Genomic DNA, 15,472 nt, shown 5'->3' with positions numbered 1-15,472 from the left:
AGGCCATATCTGCTGCAGTGCTGAGGGAGCAGCCTTCATGGGAGGTTAGCTCCTAAAACGGGAGCCAAGGTTGGACAAAAGTACTTTGGTCCATGCTCTGGGGGAGGGCCCAACACAAGAAGCGGCATGACATATGCAAGCCATGGACTAACGGTAAAAAAGGAAATAAGATTGACACTGCAGGGAACAAACGGTAAGCCTATAGGTGGGCTTAAGCCCACAGATTGTCAAACATGTCTTGAAGAGAAAGCACATGCGCATTCTAGCCGAGAACTAAAAACAAAACAGTTTTTTCATAGAGCAGTAATTTGGGGCTTCTCAGGGGCTAAAGCTAATTCTCCTGTGTTTCCTAAATACATAGTAAATGGGTTTTGCTTGCTAAAACATCAACCTGTTCTTTAAGTGTAAAAGTACTAATCTGAATTAGCATGCTAAATGAATCAAAAAGTCACACATGGCAATGGTAACTGATATACATAGTGTTAGTCTGGAATTATGACATGCATATTGCATCACAGCGTAAACCTATTTAAAGTATTCATAATGCCAGTTCATATGAGGTTAATATAATTACTATGTCTAGCATGAACAACGTAACCGTGGTTTGAAGTGAAATAGGAGCTATGGGGTATTCAACACATATTTAACACAGTTATTTGTGAAGGAACTTCTGCATTTGTTATCATTTCAATTTTTGTTTTCATCTGAATATAATTTTTGCTTTTAGGTTAAATTTGCTAACACCACATTTAAGACCGATGTATACCCCAAATCTCTCAACCCCCAGTGGAACTCTGAATGGTTTAAATTTGAGGTAAGATATATTTATAAATCAACATGTTCATCCTCTTAAATATTTGAAACCATTGGATGGAGCCACACTTTGATGTTGATGTGTGTGTGTATATTTAGAAGCAATGTCTTTTGCTACAATTACTGTGGATTTGAATAACCATGCATCCACCTCTTGATAACTATTTCCGTATAATAGGCAAAACAGTTTGATGAATTCAATGCAGTGACAATGTTGGGCAGATAGGGGTACACTACGAAGTTTCTGTACACTGTGATGTTCTGGTTTGCTTTATATGTCCTAATAGCATCAGTTTGCTCATGAGAATCAATATGTGATTGATAAATTTCTCAGATTGCACAAACATGTTTGAATATCAGCTTTGTGATGTATTAATGGTAATGGAGCTCGAGCAATGGAATGTAACAAACCACATTTATGATATTATAAGTTAAAACATGACAACATACAATATAAAGTGTAGTAAAAATGATTGAACCCTGCTCATCACCATACAAGGAGAACTTCTTATGCGATTATTAAGAAACTTTAAGGTGGTTTGCCTGTGGTAAATTCTTGTGACTGACAGTTATGGCTTCATTCAAGGCAGTTTCTTGGACTCACAAGAGACGAATGGTATGCACATTTCACTTGAGGCCATTGTGCATATTAGCACCGTCTCCTCCTGTGTCGGTTCAGAGTTTATATCCTTCACAGTACTGAACAGTGTGCGGTGAATTATGGAGAATGCTTTTTCTATGGCTTGTTTTGATAAAATGCATATTTTAATGATTCTCAATTTGTGAGTAACTAACTCAGGTTGAGATGCTTCTGCTTAATTATTTATGTTAACACGATGTGGGTAGCATTTAAGACTCGTGGAATACATTGTATTTATATTTGGGGCAGCTGACTGCTCACATCAAGGAATCTTCCAAGTCACTAAATTAGCCAGAACTCAACTCCCTGCTTGCTATGCCACAAAGCGGGCAGCCTTAATTTAGGGCAAAATGTAAAGCGTTTATGGAGTACCAAAACAGTAACAGTCAAAATACCAAACAATAGAAATCCCAAACCGAAATAGACAAATAGAGTAAAATGTAATCAAATTACTCCAGATCACACTACCAGCACTTCAGTTACTGCCCCTCAAAACATCACAGGGCTGAGGTCCTTTGTATCTCTGTTCCTTGCCTGAGGTGTGACAATAAGGTTCTGGGCTTTGGTGATGTGATCCCTACATTACATCCGCTAACGTGAGTTGTAACTTTGATCAAGCCCGATACCTACTTCTCGTGGAGTTAACATCTGCAGTGAGTCGGTCTGTTGCCATTCTCCCCCAGTATACCTTAGATATCTCAGATGTGATAACTAAATAGGTAGGAGAGCATAGCTGACCCTTAGCTGCGGTTTTTGCTCGCCTTCCTTCCCTATTGAATCTAATTCAAACATGTAATGTCGATTATGGGATACCACAGATTGGGGAATGTCAAGGCATGAACGTGCGTGTTATGATTAGCTGTCATTATGTATTGTCAAAGAGCCTTTTGGATATTATTTGCATTCTAACATTTTTTCCTCACTATATGTGTATAGTCTATTATTTCGAGTGAATAACATTTATTCTGACTCCAGAATCCACCAAGGGGAACTGGAGATATGTTATCAGGTAGATGACTGAAATCTTAGACACAGATGTCTGGTAAGCAGGCTCCCTCAGCAACACAAGTTGCTTTGGCAGCCTGTTCTCTCCCTTTCTAGTGTACCCTTGGTGTTTCATGTGGCTCAACAGACTGGTGAAACAGGGTTTGACAGTGTGGTGTCACAGGATGGCCACAGCCCTAAAATTATTTGATCCTTGCGGTATCTCACAACTAGTTCTCACCTATTCAAGCTGAGCATAGGTTAAGAGCTGGCAGAGGCTTATGCTAATTAGCATTCTGACAGTTTAGGCAGGTAAATAATAACTTTCTAAAAGATACTTTCCCTTAATAATCATTAAAAAGTAGTCTTCGCCATTAAATTGTTTTTTAATAGCAATGAAAAAATAGTGGTTTCATTATTTTTGTAGCTGGCCCCATTCCCGAGATACAGTATTAATATTTAAATCTATACTCAAGTTTTCTACATAGGACAGCTAGGCATTCCACATTGAAAATAGCTTTAGTGCCTTGTCATTGTAGGGCAATGGTAACAATAACTGTCTACATCAGTTGTTCTTTACCTGTGGTCAGTACAGCCTTCTCAGGGCGTCTACGAATGCTTGGAAAATTAAGTATTATTATTAGATTAATAAAGTGTACATAAAGATGCAGATTGTAAACTTAAACATTGTAAAACATTTCTGTGTATTTGAAGGACTTTGAAATTGGAGGCTAAGAATTATTTTAGTGTCTTTATATTGATTTGTGGGAACAGTGCAAGTGCATCAGACAGGATTTAGTATGGACAGTGAGTGGCCTGAATTTAATTTAGAAAAGCTCCAACCTTCCTCGAAAAATTTAAATTTTGACTTGTTTTTTTATGTTTGTGAATGAAATACAACATTTCATAATTTGTGCAGTTGTTTGATGAATGCTTGTGTCTGTATTTTTTGTGCATTGTTTGTGGTTCAAGTCATTAATAGTTAATCTGTATCTCTGCTTAGCTGGGGCCCTTGTCTTCCAATAATAACTCAGCTAGGCTCCCTGGATTCCAGTTACGATTCATAGAAATCAAAAGGTTAAGACCCACTGGTCTGCATGTCCCACTTTTTTATTTTTTATTTTATTATTATTATTATTATTATTTTGTTTTTACAACAATCAAGGAAAGTAAAAAGCAGAGGGGAATTGGAGAAGGGAAAGGTTTTTGACTTGCATACATAGCAATATAATGTGGTCAGAGCAGGCAGATATGCACAAATTGTAACCTCATGAAGTACAATGCATGCAACAGCAGTTGGTGGGCTGGTTATTCTCACACAGTCCCAATCAGAGGGCATGCAGGGCCATACGGCTCACTTATAGTGGGCGCCATTACAGGTGCGTGCAAGAGGAAGGGTGATGGCAATGCAGGAACCTTCAGTTCTGCTGGACCCGATATGGCCCCTTGGGGCCTAGCTCCTCCCCACGGGAGGTGAGTAATCAGAGGGCCCCAGATGTCTTTAGGCTGAGAACAGTCTGGCAGGAGTTCTCAGTAGGTGTCAAACTGTTCCTGCCAATATGCTGCATCTTGTAGCTAGTCTGTAGGTTTTGCGACTGGGCACCGTCCTCTGTGAATGGCCACTCTTTGTTTAGCCGGAAGGCTGTTGGGAGAGGCAACAGGGTGAATTTCGAGCAGTTGATAAGAATCCTGGAGTACCACCAAAGTGGATCACTTCGTGAATTATTGGGGAGAGATGAATCTGAGAGTCACGAATGAAGTGTGATATCATCCATATCCATGGACATCAGTGTCCCCCTAGCAGTGAAACTAAGGCCCCTATGTGCAGGGTGAAGGCGCAGCCGAGCTGCCAGGGGTTCGATAGCTATTGCCAAGAGGATCAATGACAGGGGGGCATCGATGCCTGGTGCCCCTAACCCCAGAGAATGGGGGTGTAGTCTCATCATTTGTATGTAATCTTATAGGAGGGAAGGTGTAGAGGAGTATGATCAGATGAAGAAATTTTGCGCTGATCCCAAGGCGAGAAGTTGAAATAGATATGGCCATTCTAATAAATCTTAGTGGAGTCAAGTAGTACCTCGGCCGCACTAAGCTGAGGATTACTGGTATGCCTGAGCACAAACATTGTGTGGAGATTGTGTGCAGTAGACTGGCGTGGTACAAATCAAAGTTGCTCCGGTCTGACTATGTGGCAGGAGGCTTTTAGTGACAAATTTTGCAAATAGTTTATTGTTAACATTATTCGTTGTTAGCAGTCTGTAGGAGTCACATTTGTTTGCTGGCTTGCCAGGTTTCAATATAGTGACAATAACCGATCCATCTAGGGATAGTGGTATTTGGCTCAGAGCCAGTCTTCATACATTGCCAGTAACTGGGGGCCCAGGAGTGAGGCATATTCCTCCTAGAAGGATGTGATGAAATGGTCTAAACCCGGTGCCTTATCTGCTGGCATACTTTGGATTACCTTCACAATATCCTCCACCATAAATGATGCATCAAGATACATACTGTGTGATTTGTCCAACTATAAGAATTGAATTGTATCAAGGAAACCATAAAGGGTTTCTATGTCCAGGACCATAGAAGTACAATATTAGTCATGTAGAATTCCATCATGATTCTTATGATCTTGTCTGCTTTCGTGTGAGCTGACTGCTGGTTGTTTGAGTTTCGTAATGTATGCCCTGGCCCTGGATTTATGGCGAAGGTGAGCCAGTGTGTTTCATGACCTATATCCCCAAACCCTCCATTGCATAGTGCTTGGGTGTTACCTTCCTGCTTAAACAGTAAGTCTCCTTAGTTGCTTCCTCGTCATATTCTGATAGCTTCTCCACAAGAGCAGCAAGTGTCTGTGCATTCCTGGTTTAAAATAATTCAACTCAAGTGTGTATATCACTTTCTAGTGTGGCTAATTGTATGTAGATCGCCTTGAGTATGCCGGTTGCTTCACTAGACAAGTGCCACAAATAACCTCTTTAAACGCCTCCCATAATGTGGAGTCAACTGATAGCTCGTTGTGGGCGAAGAATTCAAGGGTCGCTGTACAAATTTCAGCTTGGAATACAGTGTCACGAAGTGCATGGGCACCAATCACCGGGTCAAGAACCGGATGTTAGCATGAGAGGGGAGGGGTGAGTCACTTCAGCAGAACCAGTCCGTGGTTAGTAAGTGTTCTCTGGAGGTGATGGTATGTTTGTGGTCCAGGTAAGTATGTCTTGTGTGACCAGCCAGTAATCCAATCCGAACCAAGTTTTATGCTTGGAGGTGATCCAGATGCCCTCTGTGGTGTTGGCGTGGTGCAGGTACCAAACGTCTTGTAGCTTATTGTCTCACATAACTGTGTGGAGTTGAACAGCAGCACCTGGGTGAGGGCGCCTAGTGTCACTAGACCTATTGACATTGTGGTACAGAATAACTTTAAAGCCACCACCCCAGAGTATTGTGCTGGGTCCCATGGTGGTGTTCAAATGCCAAACGTTCATAAAGCGGTCAGGGCGGTCTACATTGGGACCACAAATGGAGGTTAGTTTTACGGGGAAGCTAAGCAGTATTCCCTGTATTTCGATGAATATGACTTCCGTATCAATGTATGTCTGATCTGTGTGCCACTGTTGATCCTTACAAAGGTGTACGGTAGTGCCTCGAGTGTAGTTTCAGTATAGGGAAGCATGTGTCTCAGCAGTCCAACCCGTCCAGAGGCGAGTCGTATTGCTCAGGAGTAGTTCCTGAAGAAAGCAAATATCTATATGGTGCCTGTTGTTAAGGTATGCATGAACTAGCTGTGCCTTGCACCTATCATTAAATCCCTGGATATTCCAGGTTAGGCATCTAATAGATGTCTTAATGTACGATAGGAGTGTATGGCAGTTGTGCAGCATATGCAGGGCCGTGTATTGTGTATGCAGGGTTGCAGGGGTATATAGGATACTGTGGAGGAATTTAAGTTATGTTAAACAGACAGGAAAGGTACAAGGGGTCCACCCACCACTCACTTCAACCTACCTAACTATTTCAATGACGTCAAACACCCCCCTCCAATCCCGTACCTCATAAATAGTGCAATACATCAGGAAACATACATTCAGTTGCCAAAGGTTTCAACTTACAGCCTAGTCAGTGCTAGACCAGGTGGCTGGGGGGTAAACCCAAAGAATAAGTCGGTGCAAACAGCAGTATGTCCATGACAGGCGAGGCCTCAGGTACAGATACAGGTCGCCCATGCCTTTAACCATGCATATTCAGTAGTGATGTGTGAGTGGTGTCACCTGGGGCATACCCCAAGGATCATTCCTCACCCCCACCCTATTCAATATTTACATGACCCCTCAAGGATGTCATCCGATCCCACAATTTCAACATTCATTCAAAGGAGCTTTATTGCGGCTACAAGAGCCAAAAAAGTGAAAGCAATAATAAATACAAATAAATACACATAATGATAATTACAAGTAAATATAATGATAAAAATGAGTAAAAGATAAGAAATAAAATGATCCAGGGGCCCTGCCGCGTTTTAAGGTGCTTAGAGAATAGGTTATGTCGCTTTGGGAAAACAACTGGGGTGCTGCGGTGGTGGGTGCTAATGGGTGATTTAGGTGGGGGCCCGTGCAAACAGGGATGGGACTATCGTGATCAGGGGAGTACAGGCTGCTAAAGTGAACTACCCAGTCTCTCGGGGCAATATTGGTTGTGATGTCCAAACCACTGGTTTCTGGGCCTTGCGCTGCCAGGGACCAGAACAGACTATGGTTCATCTCGTGCACAGTGTCACTGAGTGCTGTCCACCATTTATTATCTTGGTCACGCTTGGCTATGTGTATTGCAGATTTATAGGACTTCCTAGCTACGCGGATGGCGGTGGGGTCCTTGGATTTAATGGCTTGAACTAAGCGCTTGTTTAAGGACCGACACGTTTTGTTGAACCAGGGGTGCCTACCTATGGGTAGTTTGTCGTCGTGGGCTGAGGGTACTGAGAAGTGGGCTGCGATATCCCTAAAGCAGGAGGTGTGAATTAAGCTTATTTCCTGGCAGGGAATTGCAGGACCTGCCTCTAGGCCCATTAGTGTGAGTTTTAGGGTGTTATTGGCAGCGTTGATAAGTGCGGGCCGAGCCACGACCTTGTCCCATTTTAGGTGTCGTTTATTGTTGGCCAGGCTAATGCCCTCGGGAGCTACTGCTGGGGAGTTAGACGTGGATGGGAGATTACCTAGACCTAATGTGTGGACAGAGAGGGGGTTGTGATCACTTTCAGCCCTTTCAGTGATCGTCATGTCGATGACTAGAGGCCATAGTCATATATCGAATAGAAAATAGTCGATTCTGCTGGTGTGGTTGGTTTTGTTGAACATGTGACTGCCATTGGTGTCTGATTTGGTTCTGCCATTTAACGCCCTGAGCCCGAATTCCATGGTCAATGATTTGACCTGGATAGCGACCTGCGTCCATCTCTTGATGGGTGGGATTGACAGGGCGGGGATAGACCAGGCTTGATATTCCTCGTTGGTGGGCCTGAGATCGTCCCAGTCAAGGGGTTCGAATGTGACGTTGAAGTCCCCAGCCACAATGGTTTTGTGATGGTGGGGGTAGTTTTGTAAGAGGGCTACGAGGGCGCAGAGGGTTTTGGAGACTTGACCCCCCCGTCCCCTTGAGTGTAGATATTAAAGATGTTCACCACAGAGTCGGGCCCAAAGGATAGACGAAGGCCTAACAGGTCGGGAGAGTCGGTAGGTAGCTGTGATATATGGCAGCTAAGTGATGTTTTGATCCAGATGGTCAGACCACCTGAGGGCCTGCCTCTCGTGCTGGCCACAGCGGGGATGTGGAAGTTTGTATAGCCTGTTCGAAAAAGTGGGTTGAGTGACCATGTCTCTTGGAGGAGACATATGTCATGTTCGTCAATAAAGGAGGAGAAGGATGGAAGGATAGATTTTAAACCTGCCACGTTCCATGAAACAAGTCGTACCCCAGTTTGTGGCTGAATAATCCTGTCTAAATGCCTGGGTTTTGTATGGTTGGCTGTCGGGGGTTGGTCTGGCAGATGTGGTTGAGTGAGCAGAAGTGGGTTGATACCAATGTTTACCCGTGGGGCCTGGGGTGGTTGGTGATGTTCCTCTGTTGGAACTGACCTGGTCCTGGTCCTGGTCCGGGAAGTGCTTGCAGGCCTAGCCAGCAGAACATGGTTTGGTGGGCAATGCGCCTGCAAGATGGAAGGTGCATCGTTGTCATGATTGCTCAGTGGACTGGCAGTGGTCTTAGTGTCATGGGTAGGGGAGAGAATACATTGACAAACAGTAGTGGGGTAAGAGGTAGATCTGGGGGTGGTAGATGTTAGAGAGTTGCAGGGTTTGCCAGCATAGATTTTAGGTAAGGGTGTGAGTCAATCGTTTTTATCAAGAGTGGATACATTTTCTGCTGGGTGATAACTTGAGCACTCCTCGTGGTGCGTAGGTGGCCTGGGGTATTTAAACTGGATGCGTGAGTGTGCTGGTGGTCTTGTTCTTGCGTCTAGGGCCACCAGGTTGTTCACCATGGTCCCGTCCTTGAGTGTCAGTTTTAAGATGTCAAAGTGAGTTCCCGGGTCTGGCCGTCGTACTACATTAATTAGGTCCTCGCGTATTATGGATCGACAGCCTCTGACATGGCGAATCCAATGGATTGCCTTGTTTTTGATAGTCTGCCCCTTCCTTGCGTGTTAATGTGGTTAACCTGGGAACGTTAACCATTAGGACTATGTTACCTGGATGGGACCGATCAGTGGCAGGTTGTGCAGAGTATTTTGAGGCAATATTGCTCATGGGTTTGGGGTTTTTATGATAGATGTCTAGTGAGTTTCCTATGCCTGAATTGTGAAAAGAGGGTGTCTGGTAAGAGTTTGTGGTCTTGTCTCCGATGGGGAGGGGGCCGGCATTGCTAGAAGCTGAAAAGTTGGGCGGGTTTGTTGTGATGCCTGATAGGGTTGGGTTTTGGACAGGGTTAGTGGTGGCCGTGTTATTTGCGTGGGTTAGCTGTTTTACCATTGCAATTAAGGAGTTAACCATGTGCTTGAGTTCTGTGACTTCCTTCTTTAGAACTTGTATGCATTCAATATGCTGTGGGGTTACGTGAGGAAAATGCATATTGGTGGCTGCTGGCCCATCTGCCAGGGTGCCTGGATTGATGTTGTCGTGTGATTCAGGGATGTTGATTAAGGGATTAAAACGGTTGCTGAGCTGGATAAAATCGTTGGTGGCCAGTGGTAGGTCTTCTACTAGAGAAGGGGCGGTATGGGTGATAACGTTCCTACTCTCGCCCGGCCCTATAGTGTCAGTGACTTGTTGTCCACGTTTCACGAAAATCTCAGCGATTTTCATGCGAGCATCCTTCCTGTTAATTGATGTGGGCTCCCCCCCAGTTTCAATAGAATTATTTCCCTGGGGGCTAGTTAGTATTCCATTGCATTCACCCAGGAGAGAGTCGATTCTATCCATGACGCAGTTGCTAGCTGCGTGCTTATGCCTTTTTCGCTTGGCTTTTAGCACGACCCCGGTCCCAGCCTCGGTTGCTTTCCTTTTGCCCATCTGGTGTTGATGTTGGTGCAGGGTTGAGCTATAAGGTGTCGGGTTTAGTAGAGCAGCTCACTGAGGTCATAGAGTTGGCAATAGCAAGTGGGGCTAAGTCCAATGAGGCCTACTTGGGTGATAGATGTCAGGGGGGTGGCCCAGCCCAGCCTCTGTCAGCCGCTGACGGGCGCAGGACGGGCCTGCCCTTGGCCCGGGCGCCGCCCGCGCAACGGGCGCACTGTGTGAATTTAAAGGGCTCCTGCCCCAAAGAAGGAAGTTATGGCGCGTCCCGAGCAGTGGGCGCGCTGTGTGAATTTAAAGGGCTCCTGCCCCAAAGAAGGAAGTTACGGCGCGTCCCGCTCAGCGGGCGCGCTGTGTGAATTTAAAGGGCTCCTGCCCCAAAGAAGGAAGTTCCGGCGCGTCCCGAGCAGCGGGCGCGCTGTGTGAATTTAAAGGGCTCCTGCCCCAAAGAAGGAAGTTCCGGCGCGTCCCGAGCAGCGGGCGCGCTGTGTGAATTTAAAAGGCTCCTGCCCCAAAGAAGGAAGTTCCGGCGCGTCCCTTCAACATAATTTCCTACGCCTACGACACTCAACTCTTCCACTCACTCACCGCGGACCCCCACCAACGCCAAAACCAACTTTTGCAGTGCTGGCAGACGTAACCAAATGGATGAGGGACAGTTGCCTCAAGCTGTACTCTGATGAAAGTACTGATCTTAGGGAACAACACCTGTGTAAGAGACCACAGCTGGTGGCCAACAGAACTTGGACCAATGCCCACATCGACTGACCATGCACGGAACCTCAGCATCATCCTCGTCCGCCAACTGACAATGAAATGGCTAATCAACACAGTTGCCTAGCCATGCTTCCACACCCTCTGCATGCTCGGAGGAACCTTCACATGGATCCCAGTCAACACCAGGCCCTCGTCACCAGCAGCCTAGACTACGGCAATGTGCTCAAAGCCGCAGTATCCTCCTATCTCCTCAGAAGACTTCATATCATACAGAACATAGCGTCTAGTCTCATCCTGGACCTCTCCAAACGGACCTACATCACCCCCCATCTTAGAGACCCCCGCTGTCTCCCCCTCTAGAAGAGATGCCGGTTCAAAATCCTCACGCACGCCTACAAAGCACTACACAACCAAGGACCAACTTACATCAACCATCGACTGCACTTCCACCAGCCCGCAAGACACATGCACTCACCAAACTCATCCCCGCACACCTCCCTCCGCCCAGCATCCATCGCAGCCGCTGTGGGGGCTGCTCCTCTTTCATCGCTGCCAAGACTTGGAACGCCTTAACCCTCCACCACCGCACAGCTCCCTCCCTGGCGGAGTTCAGAAAGAAGCTTAAGACCTGCCTTTTCGACAGAGACACAGCACCTCAGCATCTAGGTACCCCGTCTGGTGACAGTGTGCGCTCAACAAATACTGACTGATTGAAAGACGTGCTTTAGAGCCAAATTGCGCCGCTCGCTTCTCCACCCCACCCTCCAGGGCCACCGTAGATCTCAGCTGGGTGGTCTCCTGGGGGTAGAGGGGGCAGCGAATGCATATAATGAGAGAGGTAGGCGGCAGGACCATTCTCCAGAGTGTCGATGCCTTGTTGCCTCCCATGCAACAGTGCTGCGGTGCGGGCCAGTGAAGCCCCCTGCTGGATCACTCTCCTCAAAAGTCCCAAAGTGGGAGAAACAAAGGGCCCGGTCGTACTGCACTGTAGTCAGCAGCTGATATGAAGCTTGAGATCGTCTTTGTACTGGGGATAATTATCAGATTAATTCAGCGACCGGTGGAGCCTCACTAAGTGGTGGCCATCTTGCTGCCAGTCTCTCTGGTGCACCACCCACACCTCCCCCCTTAACATGTCCCACTTTTAAATACCTTGCACCCTACCTTGTAAGCTTCAAGGCTACATAAGGGTGACTAATAAATAATTAAAAGGACGGTTTCTCCTGTCAAGAAGGGTTTTTTGACAGTTGCTACCACAGGGTTTGCACTTCAGAAGTCAGGCTACACGAGGTAGGCCTGAATACATGTTTGCCCTACCACTGTAGTGGATGGCACAATAGGGGTGCAATCCAATAGAGGCATTAAGCTCTTGGCCTTGGGTGCACTTTCTATACTACATACTAGAAACCTATCAACAAGTTAGATGTGCCAGTTAGGAATAAGACATTTCAAACATGTTAATAGAGAAAGCACTGAAATTTTGCTACTGGTGAGGAAAGTTTAACAGGCATTCGCTTCGAGGTAACCAGTGTGGGGTAAATCTTGCATTAGTTCTAGTCTTTTTGGAAGTGTGTAACATTCAAAGAGATACAACATGACCATCCTTGCATAGCTAAACACTATCGAAGCTGTCTTGGTTGAACTGTATCCTTTTTCATTGTCAGAGATTTATGTTAAAAACCTTGTTCCGGGTGACAAAAATACTAACCTATTGATGCTGGTCTCGCTTTTGTTTTAGGTGGACGATGAAGACTTGCAAGATGAGCCATTGCAGATCACAGTCCTTGACCATGACACCTACAGTGCCAATGATGCCATTGGCAAAGTGTACATCGATATCGATCCACTGCTCTACAGTGAGGCAGCTACTGTTATCTCGGGATGGTTTCCAATCTATGACACAATACACGGTAAGTCTTTTTTTTCTTTATATTATAAAGAAGGCAGATCTTACATAGTATATCGATTCAATGAACATTAAATCACAAACTGCAGCCAATTATGCCAAGACACCTTATAATCCAAATGCTCTATTTAGCCAAGCTTCATTGAAATACATACACAGTCACATTTTATTGTGAAATAGTGTACATAAAAAAGAGGTATTATTTAATCCGAGAGAGTAGGGGTGATATTGTATGATTGAAATGCTTGGATCAAATTCATTCGTCTGAGGCAGCACTCTGGAATATTACGGTTCTAGTATTCAGGAAACGTAACTGTTGCCCTTTTTGTACTGGTGTATTTTTCAACATCGAATCATTTATGTAACCTTGTTAGAGAACCCATCATAGAGGTGTGAAATTTTATGAAATGTCTACATGTCTAGGATGCGGTGTTCAGAATTCTGCTTGTGTGCTAAAAACAAATAGAGTTGTCTCATTTGGTGTCCTGCAGTGAGGTGACAAATTATAGCGGCATTCTCATTAAATCAGATCTTTGATTATGCCAGGGGTTACGTTATGTCACGCTGTGAATGTGGCCCTGGTGGTTATACTGGACTCCCAGGATACCAGAAGCTTGTTTATGTGAAATATTGAATATTTGCAAACTCTGTATATGGCAAAGAGGTGATGCCTGGCATAGTCTCTTGCTGTTGTTCTGGACAGATAACCAGGTTTTCAGTTTTTGACTGCCAAATATACGGTGACCTCTTCCAGTAGCCATCTTGCTGGTAACACCGGGAGCTCATAGGCAGAAAGTGCCTGTAAGGGTGGTAAGAAGATGCCAGTAAACCAGGTAAAGTTCTTTAAAAAGAAACAGGTTTATTCTCTGAAAATAGGGACCCACGCCATCAGGAGCACGACCATCCGATCCAAGGGTCCGACGCCAACTGCCTTGCTTCAGAACCTCGAACACGGATCGTCAAGCAGAGCTGCCTACAAGAGAACACAAAATCAAAAGGAAACATAGCGTGTGAGACAATGCGCGTGAGGAAGAACGGTAAACACGAAGGTACATCAAAATAAATACAAATAGGAATACATAACATATTACAGTGCCTTCCGGAATTGGCCCTAAGAAGGGGGGAAAAGCCAGAGGGCGAAAAACCTCTACAATGGCTTCAGGGTGCTGAAAAGACTTTTAGCCAGGATTCAAGACAGAGATAGAAAAGGATCCAGACGAACTGAAGACAACCATAAAAACAGCAAATAATCGGGAATTAAGACATTCAATTCCCAGAGGACTCTGAGGAAGTGCTGGTACACACCACAGGAGATCTGGAAGCTTTGCTTCGCTAGGAGTCAGCAGAACCCTAAATAGGTGGAAAACAGGAAATAACACACAGGAAACCAGACCACCATGTTCGAATGGGCAGTTCCCAGTGGGATCAATGGTGGAACTGACATTTTGGATTTGGCAGTATAACCTAGCCCACGCATCCTTGCCAGAGGTTTCCCTGAAGAGGAAGCCACACTAAGGAAGACTCTGAGGCCATCTCTAAAAATGCCCCCAGGAAGAAGACTGTTACCAAAGATACACCTGACGGGATGGCCTCCTTTAGGGAAGTAAGCTTAGGGACTGTGACAGCCCTCTGTTGTCTCCACTGTCCCTCACGTGGTCTTTCTCGCTCCTGCAGCACAGCATAAGCAGAAGCTCCGTTTCCGAAAGGCCACAGTTTATGCCAGCTTCCTGATTATGGTAGCGTTCTGAATATGCTAGCAGTATAGCTGATTAGAGATTACAGCTGTATCAGGATATATCATTGTTCAAAGTGTACCATTACTCTGGTTCTTACTTTACTTTCTGAGTAAGCATCTTAAAAATTGCGAATTGTTTTAATTGGAATTGGAGTCATTAGCTTGAATCCACAAAATGTTAATGTAAATAAATTGAGATTATACTTGCAATCATGTGCAGAGCTTGCCAGATGGGGATCAACGAGAATGCTCACAGTATGACTTGCTCCACTTGACCACAGTGTGAAAGTGTTAAGCAAAACACTCCATCTCACTGTGCCTAGGTTCCTTTGTTTGCCAAGCCCTTAATCAATCATTTACATTCTACAACTAGATGGACTCAGCAAGGTCTTGTTAGCGTGCAAGTAGTAGGAGTTCCATTCTTAAAGCTATTTACATATACAGATGTGACTTACATGTGCAAATGTTGGTTTTATATTCTGAAAGGATTTACTTACAAATATTCTTGTGCGGTGATGAAGCAGCCAGTTGGTGCTAGCACTAAACCAATAATACTTAGTGAGTTTGTGCACTCCCACTAACATAAGTACCATATCATCTTCACCAACTCCTCTTTAACCCCATTCTTCTCAGGAAAGAGTTGAAAATGTACTCCTGACAAAGGAGTAGTAAACCGTCTGTAGAGAAAGGAGTTTCTCCCTGGCAGAGACGTTTTCCCTAGGAGAAGAAAGAAAGGGTTTTGCATCATGGGATCTTCACTGATAGTCATAAACGTAGACTATCCCTACCTGCGTGCAGATACCCAGGATCACAACTTTTATAAAACAAAAACAACGCACGTCTTGGATTGGAGATATTGCCTGTCAATTTCAACAAAGCAGGTCCACCTGCTATCGATTAAAACAGCCAGAAATGTCTAAATTTTTCTCTAAGTCCAGTAAGCACGTATAAATACTACATAAGGCAACATTGCAGTAAGGCTGAAGTACTTGTACTGCCCCTTTAAGGACATTTCATGTTCCATCTCCCATCATGCAGCATACTGACAGTTACCTCACTTATTTCTTGTTTTGGATTTGTGCTGAGAGGATCTTGAAACTCCTTAGGGGTTATTCACC

The 15,472-nt window shown here is 44.9% G+C and overlaps 1 protein-coding gene across 18 annotated transcripts in view; it reads left to right on the top strand.

The window, feature by feature from the left end:
• The window catches only part of C2CD5 (C2 calcium dependent domain containing 5), a 669,580-nt gene that overhangs the window by 55,322 nt on the left and 598,786 nt on the right, over positions 1-15,472 (top strand). For all 18 annotated transcript variants that reach the window (XM_069228566.1, XM_069228562.1, XM_069228551.1 and 15 more), the window contains exons 3-4: positions 728-814; positions 12,452-12,623. In XM_069228566.1, the coding sequence (XP_069084667.1) occupies positions 728-814; positions 12,452-12,623 (259 nt within the window). The remainder of the gene's footprint in view (positions 1-727; positions 815-12,451; positions 12,624-15,472) is intronic.

This window comes from Pleurodeles waltl, chromosome 4_1 (genome assembly GCF_031143425.1).
Source record: "Pleurodeles waltl isolate 20211129_DDA chromosome 4_1, aPleWal1.hap1.20221129, whole genome shotgun sequence".
NCBI classification, from domain to species: domain Eukaryota; kingdom Metazoa; phylum Chordata; class Amphibia; order Caudata; family Salamandridae; genus Pleurodeles; species Pleurodeles waltl.
The sequence above is the reverse complement of the archived record's forward strand: the minus strand, read 5'-3'. Positions and strand labels throughout refer to the sequence as shown.